The sequence below is a fragment of the Suncus etruscus genome, chromosome 14 (assembly GCF_024139225.1).
Source record: "Suncus etruscus isolate mSunEtr1 chromosome 14, mSunEtr1.pri.cur, whole genome shotgun sequence".
In the NCBI taxonomy this organism is placed as follows: Eukaryota; Metazoa; Chordata; class Mammalia; order Eulipotyphla; family Soricidae; genus Suncus; species Suncus etruscus.
This window is the reverse complement of record NC_064861.1, coordinates 81,845,144-81,866,139: the sequence shown is the minus strand read 5'-3', so window position 1 is coordinate 81,866,139 and position 20,996 is coordinate 81,845,144. Positions and strand designations below refer to the sequence as shown.

At 44.4% G+C, this 20,996-nt stretch overlaps 1 protein-coding gene and 1 non-coding gene across 2 annotated transcripts; both read left to right on the top strand.

Moving 5' to 3' along the window:
- The first annotated feature begins 5,856 nt into the window (after positions 1 to 5,856).
- Positions 5,857 to 20,857, top strand: ZNF567 (zinc finger protein 567). Its single transcript, XM_049786587.1, has 4 exons — positions 5,857 to 6,062; positions 14,538 to 14,664; positions 17,629 to 17,715; positions 19,138 to 20,857. The coding sequence occupies exons 1-4, from the start codon at positions 6,054 to 6,056 to the stop codon at positions 20,832 to 20,834; spliced, it is 1,920 nt and encodes a 639-aa protein (XP_049642544.1). The 5' UTR covers positions 5,857 to 6,053; the 3' UTR covers positions 20,835 to 20,857.
- LOC126029260 (U6 spliceosomal RNA) lies at positions 15,721 to 15,822 on the top strand. The gene has a single exon (XR_007502892.1). It is a non-coding gene; the product is annotated as a U6 spliceosomal RNA (small nuclear RNA).
- Positions 20,858 to 20,996: the final 139 nt, after the last annotated feature.

Here is a 20,996-nt window from a genome sequence, read left to right as displayed (position 1 = left end):
CAAAAAAAAATTTTTTTTTTTTGGTTTTTGGGCCACACCCTGTGACGCTCAGGGGTTACTCCTGGCTATGCGCTCAGAAGTTGCTCCTGGCTTCTTGGGGGACCATATGGGACGCCAGGGGATCGAACCGCGGTTCTGTCCTAGGCTAGCGCAGGCAAGGCAGGCACCTTACCTCCAGCGCCACCGCCCGGCACCCGCAAATCAAAATTTTAATTAGATTCATCAGACATTAACTTTCTCTTGTTAAATTGCTATTAAGGATTAAAATAGCTTATTTTCAACCAGTAATGAACAGTGGATGCATGGGTCTAGGGGTCCACATGGAGCATTAAGTGCTTTAAGAGAAAGGAGGTGTTAAGTATATTGCAAATATGTAATAAAAACCAGTTTCTACCTCCTCAAAAGCTAACTACAGATTGGAATTCTAAAATTATAATTTAGTTTTTAACAGATTATAAAATTTTTTATAAGTTGGATTGTATATCAATTTTTATATGTGACTTTTTTCCTTCATCTTATCTTTAAAATGTATCACTAGTGCATGTGGTAGATTGTCACATATTTTCATTCTGTATAGGATTTCATTAAATAATTATTAAAACTTATCCAGTCTACTGTTGGTGGACTTTCTCCTTGCTTACCACTTAGGGACTTAATAAATAATTCTGTGAACAACAAATTTGTATTTTGACAACTATATAAACACATTTAGAAGTGAAATTCTTGATCCCAAGCCATGTTTATTCAGTCAGATTTGGTAGATAATACCAAACAAATTGGAACTGTCACAGCATAAGATAATTTTCTCTGAAGGGAGACAGCTTTGATTATGATCAATACACTGATTCATAGCAGAGAATTCTTCATTCTAGAAGTTATATATTCTGAAAAGTAATATAAAGTTAATGCATATAAAAAAGCTTTTAAGCCACAACCTGAATATTTTTTCTTTTCTTCCCTTCTCCCTTTTTTTTTGGTTTTTGGGTCACACCCGGCAGTGCTCAGGGGTAACTCCTGACTCTATGCTCAGAAATCGCTCTTGGCAGGCTCAGGGGACCATATAGGATGCCGGGATTCAAACCACCATCCTTCTGCATGCAAGGCAAATGCCCTACCTCCATACTATCTCTCCAGCACCTCCTTTTTTTATTTTGATTTTTATGTTTATTTTTTTTGTTGTTTTGGGCCACACTCTGCAACGCTCAGGAGTTACTCCTGTCTTTGTGCTCAGAAGTCACTCCTGGCAGCCTAAGGAAATAACTCCAGGCCTCACGCCTTATGGGATGCCAGGAATCAAATCTGTTCAGCTGCGTGCAAGGCAAATGCCCTACCCACTGCGCTATTGCTCTGTCCCCATCTTGTTTTGATTTTTTTTTTTTGTTCTGGGAACCAAATTCAAGGCTTCATACAAAACAAGTACTGTGCTGTTTTATAAGTACTGTGCTATATCACACACACACACACACACACACACACCAGATCTTCATAGCAGACTACTATAATAAACGTAATAGTAATCCTTTATTAGGATTTTTTTTTCAAGTCATAACTGGAGAAAGGGAGACCTCTAGCATCTTCCTTGTTCAACTGTAAAGAATTCTAACGACACCTACCCAGGAGTATAATGAAGGGTACAGTAGATCCCTTTTATTTATATCCTTTATCTTTCTTTTCTTTTCTCCTTTTTTTTTCTTTTATATATTCTTTATCTTTCTATTCAGAAAAAATGTCACCGGAATAATGAATGGGTAAACTGCTATGGCACAATAAACCATGTGTGTGAGGGGTAGGGTAGGGCAATAAATAGTGAAGCCTTGCACATGACCAACCTGGGTTCGATTCTACACATCCCTTATGATCCCCTGAGCCCCACTAGTGGTGATCCCTGAGTGGAGAGCCAGAAAAATTAATCCCTGAACACTGCTGGGAGTACCCCTTCCCCGCTCCACTCCAAAAAAAAAAAAGTGTGTGGCCAGAAATCGAACCCAGGGACCTCACAATTAGAGAGGAGGTGCTCTCCATTGTGCCACATCCTCTCCCCCCAAATCAAGAACTTCACCTCAAGTCCCGAGGGAGATACTGAGGCAGGAATCCTCCCCAGGACTGGACTATCTCCTCAAGAATGCTTCTCCCTACTAAAATCCTCCTTCCTCTACCAGCCTGGTGCTTGCTAACTCTGCTCGCTTGTAGCAACTGTGTGGATGCACTTTATGACTGGCCTCAAGGCAGTGGAAACGAGGCTATCAGGCATCAATGATCGCGGGGAACACAGGTCCAGAAAAAGGGACTGAAGCCAAGGTGGAACAACTGTCAAGCCACTGTCACTCCCTGAAGCACCTAGGCAGGGCCCTGGGATGGGTGGGACGGGGAGTGAGAAGTGGACCGGAAAAAGCCCGAAAAGGCCTGTGGGAAATGTAGTTCTCGGCTGGAAAGACCCGGATATGGAGTAGGCGCGTGCACGTGCGCACGCGCGGTGGCCGCTGCGAGCCGAAGCCGCGAGGACCGATCGACAACGCATGCGCAGGTGGCTAGCCAGTGGCCGGAGGTGAGAGGCTGAAGGCAGCGGGGACGCGGGGAGGTGGCTGGTAGCGGGGCCGGGAGGCGGGAACCCGAAAAAGGGTCCGAGCGGGGAGGAAGGAGGGGAGGAGGGAAGCCGGGAGGAGGGAGAGAGTCTGCAGCGGGAAAACGAGCAGAGAAAGAACGGGGAGCCTGGGTTGGAGATCTGAAAGGTGTGACTTGAGAATCCGGGGCCGGGACTCGAACCCGTGTCTCTGGGCTGCATTTCTCCCCCGGAGACGGGACTCCCGGGCGTTGGCAGGAATTTGGTCCGTTCCCCTGAGGGTTTCCCTATGCTGGCTTCGCCATGTGGGGTGGGGGACCTGGTAGAACTGAACCCAGGTTCAGTTTTCACAGCCCTGGGGATGGATTGGGGTTCATGGTGTGTGAGATCTGGGGTGCCCGAGAAACTAACTGGGTGTGGGATTAGTTGTGTAGGATCTAGAATAGATGATGGCCTTGTCGAATGGGCCTGTAGAATTGGGCTCTGAGGCTGTTAGGAAGAATACAGTTTGATTTTGGGGCCACACCTCCATGTGCTCAGTGCCAACTCCTGGCTGTGCTGAGAGTAGGGAATGGGTTTATATGCAGTATGGGACAGGGAAGGGGAAGGGGGAATAAATGTGGATTTGCCTCATACAATTCGAGAGTCTTAATACAAATAATACAAATATAATAAAAATCAAGCGTCCTGCAATTATAGATCACATTTAGGGGAGAAGAGTATTGCGCACACCTGACTATGATTAGGGCTCACTTGCATGCAAGGCAAGTGCCTTGACCCCTGTGCTCTCTTTGTCAGTTTTCTTTCTTAAACAAGGACTAATCTAAAAACTAATCTAAAAGAAGAATGATCTGGCTGGTCCGATGGCAGTGGTTTATCAGAATGTTATTATTAATGTTAGTATCACAAAATTTGGTTTATAACCCCCCCACTGCTCAATATGACTGGCTTAGGGAAACAAAAAGAAGAATATTATTCAGGGGGCCGAAGATATAGCATGGAGGTAGGGCGTTTGCCTTGCATGCAAAAGGTAGTGGTTCCCAGCATCCCATATGACCCAAAAACCAAAACAAACAAACCAAAATAAACAAGGAAACAAAAAGAATGACATGCAGGGCCGGAGATGTGGTGCAAGCAGTAGAATGTTTGCCTTGCACGAGCTAACCTAGGATGGACCATGGATCGATCTCCTGGTGTCCTATGTGGTCCCCCAAGCCAGGAGCGATTTCTGAGCTCATAGCCAGAAGAAAAAAAAAAAGAATGATATGCAATGTTAAGAGATCTTTCACTGGTAAGAAGCTAAAGTTGGGGCTGGGAGACAGCTCAAAGGATTAAAGCACACGCCTGGCAGGCAGACACCCTAGCTTGGTTCCGTGCCCATACCACATGGCCCCTGGACAGACTGCCAGGGTGTGATTCCTACGGTCCAACCTAGGTAGCACTTAATCACTGCTGGGGTTGGTACTCTTCCCTCTAACCCCCAAAGAAGCTAAAGAAATCGGGGCTGGAGAGATAGCATGGAGGTAAGGCGTTTGCCTTTCATGCAGAAGGTTATCAGTTCGAATCCCAGCGTCCCATATGGTCCCCCGTGCCTGCCAGGAGCAATTTCTGAGCATGGAGCCAGGAGTTTCCCTTGAGCACTGCCGGGTGTGACCCAAAAACCACAAAAAAAAAAAAAAAGAAATGGGGGGTTTGTTTTGTTTGGGGACAATAACCAACAGTACTCAGGTTTTGCTTGCTGTGGTACTCATGGAAGCATGCAGTGTCAGGAATTGAATTCAGGCAAAGCATAGGCTCAGTTAAAGATTGTTTTAATGTATGAAAAGAAATTTAAAAAAATAAAAGAAATTTATATTCTCCTGCAATAAAAACTAAAAAAAAAATTAACTCATAATGGTTAAAGCACATTTTGTTTTTGTTTTGGGGACGCACCCAAAATACTCAGGTTACTCCTGGTTTTGCATATGAGATGCCCAGAATGAACCTAGGTGACCATTTGCAAGGCAAGTGTCCTACTCGCTGCACTATCCAGCCCAATTGGTGCATATTTTCTGCATGTAGCATACCCAAGTTTGATCTCCAACACATGATCCTCTGACTCTGCCCCACCCCAGCTCTCCAGTACCAGGAGATGTGGCTTCAGAGCACCACCACGGGGCTTGAGAGCAAGCACTGTGTCATCCTTGGTATCCAGGCTTCCTGAGCACTGCACTGCTTGTCAGGTGCTTCCCTAACCCCCCTTCCAGTCAGACACACTTCTAAGAAGTATCAGTAAAATTCATTAGGGATAAGATGGCAGAAATTCACCTGTTGTGGTATAACGCTATATATATATATAGGTATAACTGTAAAGGAGATAAGCTTGAAAGCAGTTAACCATAGACTGCTTAGGAGAGAAAAGAAAAATGGTGCAGGTGAGGAGGGAGGCTGATCCGAACTTTAGCCTATTGTCCCAAATGCTTGTATTTCTTTTTTTATAAATTTTTTTTTGGGTTTTGGGTCACGTCAACGGCGCTCAGAGGTTACTCCTGGCTCTGCCTTCAGAAATCGCTCCTGGAAGGCACGGAGGAACCATATGGGATGCTGGGATTCGAACCACCATCCATCCTGGATCGGCTGTGTGCAAGGCAAACACCCCACTGCTGTGCTATCTCTCCGGCCCCCCCTTTTTTTTCCCTTTGGTTTTTGGGTCACACCCGGTGGCACTTGGGTTACTTTTGGCTTTGCACTCAGAAGTTGCTCCTGGCAAGCACAGGGGACTGTATGGGATGCCAGCATTTGGACCACCTCTGTTTGAATCAGCTGTGTGCGAGGCAAATGCCCTACCACTGTGCGATCTGTCCGGCCCCACTCCTCTTTTTTAATTTTTGGGCCATACCCAGCAATGATCAGGTCTTATCCTATCTTTATTTTCTTTTTTTTTTTTTTTTTTTTTTTTTTTTTGGTTTTTGGGCCATACCCAGTGATGCTCAGGGGTTACTTCTGGCTATGCACTCAGAAATCGCTCCTGGCGTGGGGACACTGGGGGATCAAACCGAAGTCTGTCCTAGGTCAGCACATGCAAGCCAAACGCCCTACCTCTTTTGCCACTGCTCCAGCCCCTTACCCTAGCTTTTGCGTGGAACTTATTCCTGGCTCTGTGCTAAGGGATCACTCTTGGCTGGCTCAGGGGACCATTTGAATGTCAGGGAACAAACAGAGGTCAACTATTTGCAAGTAAAGACTCCTACTCCCCTACCCACTGTGCTGTCATTCTGACCCAGAGTTTGTATCTGTTTACAGATAAATAAGTTTTGTCTAGTTCTTTTTCCCTGCTGTATGTATATGTGATGTGCAGAGTGGACAAGAAGCAATCTTGAGTCACCAAAAAGCTGTGAAGCATGTGTGCTCTTTCATTCTTTTCGTCTCTTCTTGGTTTTGCCTTCCCAGGAACCATCTGTGTTTGAAAGAGGACCCAGAAAAAAGACCTTCATCGATTGCCAGTCTTAAAACCATGGCTCAGGTAGGTAGGTGATAGTTCTGATCTAATTTCTGAAGGTCCTCTTCCACCCCGAAGGTATTTGATCATTTTCTTCCTTCCTTCCTTCCTTCCTTCCTTCCTTCCTTCCTTCCTTCCTTCCTTCCTTCCTTCCTTCCTTCCTTCCTTCCTTCCTTCCTTCCTTCCCTCCTTCCTTCCTTCCTTCCTTCCTTCCCTCCTTCCTTCTTCCCTCCTTCCTTCTTCCCTCCTTCCTTCCTCCCTCCTTCCTTCCCTCCCTCCTTCCTTCCCTCCCTCCTTCCTTCCTTCCTTCCTCCCCCTTCCCTCCCTCCCTCCCTCCCTCCCTCCCTCCTTCCTTCCTTCCTTCCTTCTTCCTTCCTCCCTTTCTTCCTTCCTTCCTTCCTCCCTTCCTCCCTCCCCCCTCCCTCCCTCCCTCCTTCCTTCCTTCCTTCCTTCCTTCCTTCCTTCCTTCCTTCCTTCCTTCCTTCCTTCCTTCCTTCCTTCCTTCCTTCCTTCCTTCCTTCCTTCCTTCCTTCCTTTCTTTCTTTCTTTTTTTTGTTTTTGTTTTTGTTTTTTGTTTTTGGGCCACACCCGGTAATGCTCAGGGGTTACTCCTGGCTATGCGCTCAGAAGTCGCTCCTGGCTTGGGGGACCATATGGGACGCCGGGGGATCGAACCGCGGTCCGTCTCCTAGGCTAGCGCAGGTAAGGCAGGCACCTTACCTCCAGCGCCACCGCCCGGCCCCTCTTTCTTTTCTTTTCTTTTCTTTTCTTTTCTTTTCTTTTCTTTCTTTCTTTCTTTCTTTCTTTCTTTCTTTCTTTCTTTCTTTCTTTCTTTCTTTCTTTCTTTCTTTCTTTCTTTCTTTCTTTCTTTCTCTCTTTCTTTCTCCTTCTCTCTTTCTCTCTTTCTCTTTCTTTCTTTCTCTCTCTTTTTCTTCCTTCCTTCCTCCCTCCCTTTCCTTCCTTCCTTCCTTTCTTTTTCCTTCCTTCCTTCCTTCTTTCTTTCTTTCTTTCTTTCTTTCTTTCTTTCTTTCTTTCTTTCTTTCTTTCTTTCTTTCTTTCTTTCTTTCTCTCTCTCTCTCTCTCTTTCTTTCTTTCTTTCTTTCTCTTTCTTTCTTTCTTTTTTCTTCTTCTTCTTTTTTTTTTTTTTTGGTTTTTGGGCCACACCCGGCGATGCTCAGGGGTTACTCCTGGCTGTCTGTTCAGAAATAGCTCCGGGCAGGCTCGGGGGATCATATGGGACACCGGGATTCGAACCAGCCACCTTTGGTCCTGAATCGGCTGCTTGCAAGGCAAACACCGCTGTGCTATCTCTCCGGGCCCTTCTTCCTTCCTTCCTTCCTTCCTTCCTTCCTTCCTTCCTTTCCTTCCCTTCTCTTCCTTTCCTTCCTTCCTTCCTTCCTTCCTTCCTTCTTCCTTCCTTCCTTCCTTCCTTCCTTCCTTCCTTCCTTTTTCTTTTCTTTCTTCTTCCTTCTTCTTCCTCTTCCTTCCTTCTTCCTTCCTTCCTTCCTTCCTTCCTTCCTTCCTTCCTTCCTTCCTTCCTCCTTACCTTCCTTCCTTCCTTCCTTCCTTCCTTCTTCCTTCCTTCCTTCCTTCCTTCCTTTTTTTTTTTTTTTTCTTGGCCACACCCAGCGTTGCTCAGGGGTTACTCCTGGCTGTCTGCTCAGAAATAGCTGCTGGCAGGCACGGGGGACCATATGGGACACTGGGATTCGAACCAGGCTAGCGCAGGCAAGGCAGGCACCTTACCTCCAGCGCCACCGCCCGGCCCCCTCTTCCTTCTTTCTTTCTTTCTTTCTTTCTTTCTTTCTTTCTTTCTTTCTTTCTTTCTTTCTTTCTCTTTCTTTCTTTCTTTCTTTACTTTCTTTCTTTCTTTCTTCTTTCTTTCTTTCTTTCTTTCTTTCTTTTCTTTCTTTCTTATTTCTTTCTTTTCTTTCTTTTTTTCCTTTCTTCTTTCTTTCTTTCTTTCGTTCTTTCTTTCTTTCTTTCTTTCATTCTTTCTTTCTTTCTTTCTTTCTTTCTTTCTTTCTTTCTTTCTTTCTTTCTTTCTCTTTCATTCTTTCTCTCTCTCCTTCCTTCCTTCCTTCCTTCCTTCCTTCCATTCTTTCTTTCTTTCTTTCTTTCTTTCTTTCTTTCTTTCTTTCTTTCTTTCTTTCTTACTTTCTTTCTTTTTCTTTCTTTTTCTTTCTCTTTCCTTCCTTACTTCCTTCCTTCCTTTCTTTTCTTTCTTTTCTCTTTCTTTCATTCTTTCTTTCTTCTTTCTTTCTTTCTTTCTATTCTTTCTTTCTTTCTTTCTCTCTCTTTCTTTCTCTCTTTCTCTCTCTTCTTCCTTTCTCTCTCTCTTCTTTCTTTCTTTCTTTCTTTCTTTCTTTCTTTCTTTCTTTCTTTCTTTCTTTCTTTCTTTCTTTCTTTCTTTCTTTCTTTCTTCTCTTCCTTCCTTCCTTCCTTCCTCCTTCTTTCTTTCTTTCTTTCTTTCTTTCTTTCTTTCTTTCTTTCTTTCTTTCTTTCTTTCTTTCTTTCTTTCTTTCTTTCTTTCTTTCTTTCTTTCTTTCTCTCTCTCTCTCTTTCTTTCTTTCTTTCCCACATCCAGTGATACTCAGCCATACTTCTGCCTATGTGCTCAGAAATTTTCCCTGGCTTGGGGAACCATATAGGACACTGGGGGAATCAAACCTCAGCCGCTTGCAAGACAAGTGCCCTACCACTTGTGCCACTGCTGCCGCCCCATCATTTGCTTTGTTGTACTGATCGTCTTGTCTGTCTTCTTGTGACCAGATAAGCCTTCATCTTTCCCAAATGTACCTTCAAATTTTAACCCATCCTGACACAATAAATGAGTATATATCATCAGTCAATAATTCCTTTCTCTGTCTTCTTTTTTTTTTGGGGGGGGGGGGGTCATCCCATACGCTGCAGTGCTTAGGAGGGGTTATATCCCTGGCTTTATGCTCATGAATTACTCCTGGCAGGTTTGGGGAACATATGGTCATTCTCATGCAAGGCAAAAGCCCTACTCATTGTGCTATCACTTCAGCCCCTGTCTTCTTTCTGAAGCAATATTCGGACAACTCAGAAAATGAGCACAAGAATTCAAAATCCAATGCAATAAAGTTAAGAATATATCTAAGGGGCTGGTGCGGTGGCACTAGAGGTAAGGTGTCTGCCTTGCCAGAGCTAGCCTAGGATGGACTGCAGTTCAATCCCCCGGCATCCCATATGGTCCCCCAAGCCAGGAGCGACTTCTTTTTTTTTTTTTTTAATTTTTTTTTATTTTTAATTATGAGAACAAAGATTCAAAGAAAGAGAACAAGGTAAAGTTACAGTGGAAGGAAAATCACTCATAACATAATTCTCAGAAGAAGTCCCCTTGCTGATATCTTAACTTTGAACTTTCAGCCAAAGAACATTAAGATAAATAAAACAGAATCCATGTACAATTACTTTGCCCCTCAAGTCCCCAGATTGTAACACATTATAATATTTCTTAACAGCACACAGGCAATCTAAAGCCATAAAACTTATGTAACTCCTTAAACATTAGAGGCATAGTATTTTTTACATTTCCATGTACATACATATTAGCTTAAGTTAACCTCAAATTTTAAGTGTTTTTTTTTTTAAAGGATTAGAGTCAAAGGAGCATAGTAAAAACGGTGTTAGAATGGCAATTGTTTGCATAGGCCCACCAAAATATGAGGGGCATGGAAAGGAATAACCTTGGCCTAAATACAAAGAGACCGGACCCCTGAAGCTTCCTGGCATAAGACCAACTCTAAGCTCTAGGCAAGCCAATCCAAGACATTGTCTGTAGTGCCAATGCACTTTTATTTTTCACACAGTCTCTGTTGTTGGTATCATGTTTCTGTATTAAATATCCTGGAATCTGCATATCCTACATTGAAGTCAGGATGTGGAGCGTCCTCTTGTTTCACCTCACCATTAAAGGGCAATGCAGAGATCCCTGTCCTGTAAGCAGGTCGTTGTTGTTGTTGTTAAGTCTTCTCAGTGTTAAGGGAAGTCTCTTTTGAGCAGGTCGATGTCTGAGCAGTGGTAGGGTCTTCTGTGGTAGAGAATTGCTTCCAGGTGATGTTATAGACAAACCTGGATGTTTCGTGGATGGCTTCCCTGGTTCAGGGGTGAATGGAAATTGCCCTTTCTTCTGAGGCCTGTGCCAGGTCGTTATGTCAATGTTCAGGGTGTAAGGTTCCTTTGCACTACAAGATTTGTGTGTTCCAATCTCTATTAGATAGGATCTTATTTGTATATATATAAATTTTCCCATTTTAATGTGCCTATGCAAAAGAGGAGCAATGCCACATGGCGTTATTGGCGCATATGGGGGCCATAAGAACAAGTCCTACAATCCCCATGACATGGTTCAATCATAAGCATTAAACTGGGGGACTCTTTCAACAAAATTCCTTGTTGAACAGCTCATAAAGAGAAGATAAAAAGTGGTTAGAATCGTCACTGTATAAGAGAATATTTAGTAAGACATAGCTGTCAGAGAAAAAACACAAAATAATCGAAAGAAATACGTGTCCATTTTATGTCTTTTGAAACAGTTTGGGTTGCCACACACAATGCACGGCTTTGGTCTGTGATTAGAATTGTGCAGTACTAAAGTTAAAAAGAGTAAAGTGGGTTAGTGGTGTTTGGGGGGTGAGACAGTTAAGGAGTAAAAATGAGCTTTGTAGGGGTGTGGGAAAGGGAAGAATACAAAATGGACATTCTGGATACGCAAAACAAAGATAAGGGATATTCTTTTTTTTTTTTTTTTTTTTGGTTTTTGGGCCACACCCGGCGGTGCTCAGGGGTTACTCCTGGCTCTCTGCTCAGAAATAGCTCCTGGCAGGCACGGGGGACCATATGGGACACCGGGATTTGAACCAACCACCTTTGGTCCTGGATCGGCTGCTTGCAAGGCAAACACCGCTGTGCTCTCTCTCTGGGCCCGATAAGGGATATTCTTAAGACATGCAGTGCGCGCACTAGCCCCCGCGCGGTTTTCCATATGTGGACTAGTCAGAAATTGCCAGTGACAAACTTAGCGCAACCGAGCAATCTCAGCATACCTCAAGTTAAGACCCACCATTTCTGGCCTCCTGAACTGGAACCCCAGAAGGCCTGGAGGCCGGGGGCAGAAGAGGGGAAGGCTGGGGGCCCATCAAGGCTCCCAGCGCACCCAAGTTAGGGAGAAGGCCCTCCACATGGGGTCTCCCCAAACCCCATGCGGCTAGAGCTAGCCTTCAGCTCAAGAGAGGATGGATAGAGAGCCGGAAGCCAGGATCTGCCTGCCCTACACCCTCTTCCCTCCCATCCTAGAGCTGGGGGAAGGGCAGGGAAAGCTTGGGACCCCATCCAGGAGGGACCCCCCCGACACCCATCTTGTCTGGCCGTCTGGGCTGCCACCCCAGAAGGCCTGGAGGCCAGGGGCAGAAGAGGGGAAGGCTGGGGGCCATCAAGGCTCCCAGCGCACCCAAGTTAGGGAGGCCTTCCACATGGGGTCTCCCCAAACCCCATGCAGCTAGAGCTAGCCTCCAGCTCAAGAGAGCAGGAGCGACTTCTGAGCGCATAGCCAGGAGTAACCCCTGAGCGTTACCGGGTGTGGCCCCCCCAAAAAAAAAAACCCAAAAAAAGATATCTAAGAAGTCTATATCTAAAATTAATCAAGGGGCGGAGAGATAGCATGGAGGTAGTGCGTTTGCCTTGCATGTGGAAGGTCGGTGGTTCGAATCCCAGCATCCTATATGGTCCCCCATGCCTGCCAGGAGCGATTTCTGAGTAGAGAACCAGTAGTAACCCCTGAGCACAGCTGGGTGTAACTAAAACAAAACAAAACAAAAAAAAAAAAACCACAAAAAAAATTAATTAAATAAAATTACTCATGGCTGGGAATGAAACAATAGCACAGTGGATAGGGTATTTGCCTTGCACACGACTGACCCAGATTTGATCTCAGGTATCCCACATGGTCCCTAGAGCCTGCTAGGAATAATTTGAATGTAGAACCAGAAGTAACCCCTGAGCACTGTGTGTCCTAAAAAAAAAAACAAAAAAACAGGGGCCAGAGAGATAGCATGGGGGTAAGGCGTTTGCCTTTCGTGCAGAAGGTCATTGGTTCAAATCCCATCATCCCATATGGTCCCCTGAGCCTGCCCGGAGAGATTTCTTTTTTTGTTTTGTTTTGTTTTTGGGCCACACCCCACGGTGCTCAGGGGTTACTCCTGGCTGTCTGCTCAGAAATAGCTCTTGGCAGGCACGGGGAACCATATGGGACACCGGGATTCGAACCAATCACCTTTGGTCCTGGAACGGCTGCTTGCAAGGCAAACGCCACTGTGCTATCTTTTCGGGCCCAGGAGCGATTTCTGAGCATGGAGCCAGGAGGAATCCCTGAGCACTGCCGGGTGTGATCCAAAAACCAAATCATAACAACAAAACAAAACAAATTCTCACAAGGGTCAGAGACAGTACAGCAGTCATATGGTTCCCCAGTCATTACCAGAAGTGATTCCTTAGTGCCAAGCCTGAAGAAGAGTAACCCCTGAGCATCACCGGTGTAGTTCAAAAAAAAAAAAAAAAAAAGGTCACGGCTAGGAAGATAACTCAAGAGTGTTGGCGTGGGGCCAGAGTGATAGCATGGAGGTAAGGCATTTGCCTTGCATGCAGAAGGACGATGGTTCAGATCCCAGCATCCCATATGGTCCCCCGAGCCTGCCAGGAGCGATTTCTGAGCATAGAGCCAGGAGTACCCGCTGAGAACTGCCGAGTGTGACCCAAAAACCAAAAAAAAAAAAAAAGTGTTGGCGCACAAGCCTTGGAAGCTTGAGGCCTTCAGTTTCATTCTCCATCACCACATAAGCACTTCAGCACCACTGGGTATAGTTGGATGCTCCCCAACACTGCCAGACCCAAATCCTGAGCAATCAGGCCCACATCACAGAGAAAGAGGAAGAGAGATAACTTATAGTAAATTTCTCTGTCATGTTTCTGTTAGTTTTCAGCACAAAAGTCTTGCCAGGTATTTTACATCCATTGTTTGCTTTCATTTTTATGGTTACCATATAAAGAATTGAGTTTTATATTTGGACCTGATATCCTACGATTTAACTTAAATTCTCTGATTTCTAGTATCTTTATTTTATTGCTCTTTTTTTTGGGGGGGGGTCACACCCAGCTGCGCCCAGGTGTCACTCCTGGCTTCACACTCAGAAATCGCTCCTGGCCAGCACAGGGGACCATATGGGATGCCGGGATTCGAACCACCGTCCTTCTGCATGAAAGGCAAACACCTTACCTCCCTGCTATCTCTCCAGCCCCTATTTTATTAATTGTTTAGTATTTTCTACATGTGTGAATAGATCAAATGTAAAGAGTATGCCTTCTTTCCAGGTTGTATGTTTAACATTTATTTCTTTATTTTGGGGGCAAAAGGGTTTGGAACTATACCAGGTAGTGCTTGGGATTTTTGGTCAGCAGCATTGGGGGACCATGCATGGGACAGGGTAGGAGAACATGCACTGGACACTGAAGCTCGTTGAACTGTCTAGATACTCAGCACTGCCAGGAGTAAGCCAAGAGTAAGCTATAAGCACTAGTGGGTGTGGACACACTCAAACACACACACACACACACACACACACACACACACACACACACACACACGCGCGCACTGATTTTGCAGAGTAATGGATCAATTCCAAAGATCTCTTTGTTTTGTTTTTGTTTTTGGCCACACCCGGCGGTGCTTAGGAGTTACTCCTGGCTCTGTGCTCAGTAATAGCTCCTGGCAGGCTTGGGGGACCATATGGGATGCCTGAATCAAACCCAGGATGGCTGTGTGCAAGGCAAATGCCCTACCGCTATGCTGTCACTGCGACTCAGTTCCAGGGCTTTCTACATGCAGCAAAGGCTCCTGATCACATCAAACTATATTCCTGGCCTATTTCCACACATTTTAAAAGCCTGTTCTTCCTGGAGAAGAAAACCCAAGAAAAAGCACACCATGTTGTACAAATTTCTGTTTTTTTGTTTTGTTTTGGTGATTGTGGTAAGCGTTTGGACCACATGTGGTGGTGCTTGGGGTGGCCTCCTGATTATTTTATCTGTGGCGCCCTTTCTGGTTTGTGTGTCCTAATGCTCTTTTATTGCTAATTGTTACATGCTTTTGCAGCTGTAATTTCTTGTAAGCAAGAAATATTTTATTACATTGTGGTATCCAAACCAAAAGAAATATTTTTAAAAAAAAAAAAATTGAGAGAAGGGGTCGGAGTAGTGGTGCAAGTGGTAGGGCATTTGTGCAAGTGGCAGCGTTCCATATGGTCCCCCAATGCAGGAATGATTTCTGAGCACAGAGCCAGAAATAACCTCTGAGCATCGTGGGCTGTGGCCCAAAAAGATTAAAAAAAAAAAAAAAAGGATTGCCACAGAGAGAATAGGATCAGAACTCTGCCCAGTATCTAGCTAATTTGTTCTGACTAGCATTCCAATGGCTTGCAGGCTTCTGTGTCATTCAAAGATGTTACTGTGGACTTTAGTCTGGAGGAGTGGCAGCACCTGGACCCTGCTCAGAAGACCCTGTACATGGAAGTGATGTTGGAAAACTATTGCCACCTTGTTTCTGTGGGTAAGAAAAAGACTCTCTTTGGGGTTTTTATCATAATCATTTACTTATTAGTAGAGGTAACTTAATAACTTAAGTATTTTCAGGTTCTTTTTTTTTTTTTTTTTTGGATTTTGGGCCACACCCGGCTGTCTGCTCAGAAATAGCTGCTGGCAGGCACGGGGACCATATGGGACACCGGGATTCGAACCAACCACCTTAGGTCCTGGATCGGCTGCTTGCAAGGCAAACACCGCCGTGCTATCTCTCCGGGCAATAACTTAAGTATTTTATCTATAATAAAATATTTTCTTTTGGGGCTGGCGAGGTGGCGCTAGAGGTAAGGTGTCTGCCCTGCAAGCGCTAGCCAAGGAAAGACCACAGTTCGATCCCCTGGTATCCCATATGGTCCCCCCAAGCCAGGGGCGATTTCTGAGCACTTAGCCAGGAGTAACCCCTGAGCATCAAACGGATGTGGCCTGAAAAACCAAAAAGAAAAATATTTTCTTTCTTATTTTTGGTGGGGCCATACCTGGTGGCGCTCAGGAGTTACTCCTGGCTCTGTGCTCAAAAATCACTCCTTGCAGGCTCAGGGTACAATATGGGGTGTTGGGAATAACACCTGGGTTGGCTGCATGTAATGAAATCACCCTACCCACTGTGCATCATTCTGGCCCTTATAATAAAATATTTTCTTTTTTTTTGTTTTGTTTTTGGGCCACATCTGGTGATGCTCAGGGGTTATTCCTGGCTATGCACTCAAAAATCACCCCTGGCTTGGGGGACCATATGGGATGCCGGGGGACATACCACAGTCCATCTTAGGGTAGCACACACAAGGCAGATGCCTTATGCCTTGCACCACTGCTCCGGCCCCAGGGGGTTGCAGTTTTTTTTAAGAGAAAAAAGCTTATCATAAGATGCATCTCCTTTAAAAAATGTCTAAAGATGGGGCCGGAGAGATAGCATGGAGGTTGGAGGTAAGGCGTTTACCTTTCATGCAGAAGGACGGTGGTTCGATTCCCGGCATCCCATGTGGTCCCGTGAGCCTGCCAGGAGTGATTTCTGAGTATAGAGCCAGGAGTAATCCAAAAACCAAACTAAAATTGGAATGAAACTGAGAAATTAGCATAGCCTCTACACAAGAATGACATGCGAATTCACGAAGCATTTCATATTTTTCAGTCTATGGTAAGAAGCTCGCCATGAAGAGTGGAGAGTGCAGTTAGAGTAGAGAAGGTCTACTAGTACAGTTGGAACTGATCACTCTGGACAAGAACTGGCTGCTGAAAGGGGATAAAGTGATATGGATGGCTCTCCCTCATTATCAATAGTGCAAACCACAGTGTTAAAAAGAGAGAGAGAGGGGCCGGAGAGATAGCATGGAGGTAAGGCGTTTGCCTTTCATGCAGGAGGTCATCGGTTCGAATCCCGGCGCCCCATATGGTCCCCTGTGCCTGCCAGGAGCAATTTCTGAGCCTGGAGCCAGGAATAACCCCTGAGCACTGCCAGGTGTGACCCAAAAACCAAAAAAAAAAAAAAAAAAAAAAAAAAGAGAGAGAGAGGGAGAGAATAAAAGAGAAAGAGAGTGAAAGAGAGTAGCAAAATACCAGTGGCTGGAGTGCTAGCACAATAGATAGGGTGTTTGATTTGCACTTGGCCAGCCCAGGTTCCATTGCCAACATATAATATCCCTGCACCCTAGCATCCCTGAGTCTATGAGGAGTACCCCTGAGCACTGCCAAGTATGGCCAAAAACAAGAGAAAAACAAAATGTCTGCCCAGAGACAGGCAGGGGTGGTGGGTGGGAGGTAAACAGGTGGACATTAGTTGCAGGAAAGGTGCACTGGTGAAAAGTGGTATAGATTCACATTCTATGAGTAAAATCCAACTATGCACAATTTTGTAATTACAGTGCTTAAATAAAGCAATTATGTATATATATATATATATATATATATATGTATATTTAAATTATAGCATTTAAGGGGCTGGAGAGATAGCACAGCAGGTGGCTCTTGTCTTGCATGCAGCCAACCTGGATTCAATCCCCAGCATCACATATGGTCCTTAAACCCGCCAAAAGTGATTCTTTTTTTTTTTTTTTTTTTTGGTTTTTGGGCCACACCCGGCCATGCTCAGGTGTTACTCCTGGCTGTCTGCTCAGAAATAGCTCCTGGCAGGCACGGGGGACCATATGGGACACCGGGATTCGAACCAACCACCTTTGGTCCTGGATCGGCTACTTACAAGGCAAACGCTGCTGTGCTATCTCTCCGGGCCCATGATTCTTTTTTTTTTTTTTTTTTTTTTTGGGGGGGGGGGTCACACGTGGCAGCGTTCAGGAGTTACTCCTGGCTCTTCATTCAGAAATCACTCCTGGCAGGCTCAGGGGACCATATGGGATGCCGAGATTCAAACCACTGTCCTTCTGTGATAGCATGGAGGTAGGGCGTTTGTCTTGCATCCATAAATGATTCTTGAGCACAGAGCCAGGAGTAACCCCTGAGCACTGCCAGATGTGGCCCAAAGCCAAAAAACCAAAAATTATGGTATTTTTATTTAAAGTAAAGACCAGTTCTCAGTTAAAGGAAAAAAGAATATGATCTCAAATTTCTAAATAAGAAATAGTTAATTAGGGGCCGGCGAGGTGGCGCTAGAAGTAAGGTATCTGCCTTGCAAGCGCTAGCCAAGGAAGGACCGCGGTTCGATCCCCCGGCGTCCCATATGGTCCCCCCAAGCCAGGGGCGATTTCTGAGCGCTTGGCCAGGAGTAACCCCTGAGCAGCAAAAGGGTGTGGCCAAAAAAAACGAAAAATAAGCAAACAAAAAAGAAATAGTTAGTCTTGGATAGCAAGATTGTATCCTTACTTGCCTAATACATAGTATTAGTTATTGTTACACAAAGGATTGTACTACTGAATATGCAGCTTGTAAAGTTTTTCAGTTTATTGGAGCTAGCAACTTATTCCAAATTGGTCCTTATCAGGATGTCACATGACCAAGCCTGATATGATCCTCAAATTGGAAAGAGGAGAGGAGCCATGGACATCATTTGCAGGTCATACATGCTTAGGTGAGTTTTTCTTTCGAGTGGATGAAATGTAGGGTTTGTGCTCTATCACTGAGCCACATCCCCAGCCCTGAGGCTGAGAAATCTAATGAGAAATGAATTTTAAAGTGGTCATATGGTGAGTGAGACTTGAAATATTTGGAGACTATATATATATATATTTATTTATTTGGTTTTTGGGCCACACCCGGCGGTGCTCAGGGGTTACTCCTGGCTGTCTGCTCAGAAATAGCTCCTGGCAGGCACGGGGGACCATATGGGACACCGGGATTCGAACCAACCACCTTTGGTCCTGGATCAGCTGCTAGCAAGGCAAACGCCGCTGTGCTATCTCTCTGGGCCTGAGGACTATATTTTTTAAAGGCTTCTAACCTTTGAAATGACTATTGTGTCTACCAAACTTAAACTTCCAAATATTACTCTCCCCAGATAATTAAGAGACAGCACTACTCCTAGTGTGACAATAAAACATGCCTTTTCGTGGTGGAGCAGTGACGCAAGCAGTAGGCTGTTTGCCTTGCACATGCTGACCTAGGACAAACCATGATTCGATTCCCCAGCATCCCATATGGTCCCCAAGCCAAGAACAATTTCTGAGTGCATAGCCAGGAGTAGCCCCTGAGCATCACTAGGTGTGGTAAAAAAAAAAAAAAGTGCCTTTTCTTTTAATTTATTTTATTGATTTTTGTCTTTTTTCTAGCATTCTAGATTCCTTATCTCCTTGCCATTGTGATAGAATTCTCTCAGGATTTTCAAATTTATTGTTTTTTTTCGTTTTTTTTTTTTTTTAATAAAAGAAAGTTATTGGGGACCAGAGAGATCGCATGGAGATAGGGTGTTTGCCTTGCATGCAGAATGATGGTGGTTCTAATCCCGGCATCCCATATGGTCCCCCAAGCCTGCCAGGAGCAATTTCTGACTGTAGAGCCAGGAGTAACCCCTGAGCGCTGCCGGGTGTGACCCAAAAACAAAAACAACAAAAACACAAAAAATTATTGGTTAATGGTGTTCCTTTTTTCCCCCTTCTTTCCTTTTTTGGGGTGGGGGGGCAGTTTTATTGGTTTGGGCCACACCTGGCAATGCTTAGGGTTTAGTTCTGACTCTATGATCAGGGAACTCTATGTGATGCTGGGGATCAAAACCTGAGTCAATGGCATGTAAGGCAAGTTTCTTACTCTCCATACCATCTCTCTGGCCCAATGAATTTTCTCTTAATTGCTTTTCATTTCTTTTATTCTATTGTTTTGGGTCTGCCCACTAGGGGATGGTCTGAAGAATACAGAAGACAGAGCACTTTCCATACACACAGAACCCAGATTCAATCCCCAGCACACCATATGGGCTCCCAAGCCCTTCCAGGAGTGGTCCATGAGCACAACCTGGTGTGGCCCCAGATTAACAAATTTTTGTTATATTCTTTTCTAGAAGAAAACTGGAAAGTTGAAGACTTTTTATTGAAATTCAAGGAAGATTACAATAAGTATTCTCAATCAATTGCATGCATCGAGCCCAAATCACTGTTTAAGGAAAACAACAATGCATTTGAAAAAACACTGATTATAGGGAAAAATGCCATTCATTCCAGAAGTCTCCCTCCTAAATATGACACTTATGGAAAGATGTTTAAAAATGTTTCAGAATTAATCATGAATAATATAAGCCCCACAAGAAAGAGACTTAGTGAGTATAATGGCTACAGACAAACAGTCCTCAATACTAGACCAGAAACATCTCACTCAGGAGTCAAATGCCACAATCAGTGCAGCAGGACTCTCCATCAAAATGAACTTCTTTTGCAATATCATAAGATGGAAACTACAGCACAGGCATTCGTTTATGATGATTGTGAGAATCCCTTCTTTAAAGGAACCTACAGACGGGGAAATACATCTGACTATAAGAAAAGGAGAAGAACCACCAATGCTGAGAGAAAGCACATCTGTACTGAATGTGGGAAATCCTTCTGCCGGAAGTCAGTATTGATGCTGCATCAGGGAATCCATACAGAGGAAAAACCATACCAATGTCTACAATGTGGCAATGCCTTTAGAAGGAAGTCCTATCTCATTGATCATCAAAGAACGCACACAGGGGAGAAACCCTTTGTATGTCATGAATGTGGTAAGTCCTTCCGCCTAAAGACAGCTCTCACTGATCATCAAAGAACACATACAGGGGAAAAATCCTACGAATGCCCGCAGTGTAGGAACGCCTTCAGATTGAAGTCACACCTCATTCGTCATCAAAGAACACATACGGGAGAGAAGCCTTATGAATGTACTGACTGTGGCAAGTCCTTCCGCCAGAAGACAACACTTTCTCTACACCAGAGAATTCATACAGGGGAAAAACCTTACATTTGTAAAGAATGTGGGAAATCCTTCCATCAGAAAGCAAACCTTACGGTCCATCAAAGAATTCATACGGGAGAAAAACCCTATCTTTGTAACGAATGTGGGAAATCCTTCTCACAGAAGACAACCCTGGCTCTTCACGAGAAAACTCATAAGGAGGAGAAACCTTACATTTGTAATGAATGTGGCAAATCTTTCCGCCAGAAGACAACCCTTGTAGCACATCAGAGAACACATACAGGGGAAAAATCCTATGAATGTCCTCACTGTGGGAAGGCCTTTAGAATGAAGTCGTACCTCATCGATCATCACAGAACTCACACAGGGGAAAAACCGTATGAATGCAGTGAGTGTGGGAAATCCTTCAGTCAGAAAACCAATCTCAATCTGCACCAGAGAATCCACACAGGGGAGAAACCTTATATATGTAATGAGTGTGGAAAGTCTTTTCGCCAGAAAGCAACCCTCACTGTACATCAGAAAATACATACAGGACAGAAATCCTATGAATGTCCTCAGTGTGGTAAAGCCTTTAGCAGGAAGTCATACCTCATTCATCATCAGCGAACTCATACGGGAGAGAAACCATATAAATGTAATGAGTGTGGTAAGTGCTTCCGCCAGAAAACAAATCTCATTGTACATCAGAGAACTCACACGGGGGAGAAACCTTATATTTGTAATGAGTGTGGGAAATCCTTCAGTTATAAGAGAAACCTCATTGTCCATCAGAGAATTCACAAGGAAGAAAACATGGAAATGCAATAAATAATGTGACTTTTGAAAATAAATTTTTCAAATTATTTTAATTCTTTAGTTTGGAAAGCATGTTTATAACATGTTAAGAAGGGGCCGGCGTGGTGGCGCTAGAGGAAAGGTTTCTGCCTTACCAGCGCTAGCCTAGGATGGACCGTGGTTCAATCCCTCGGT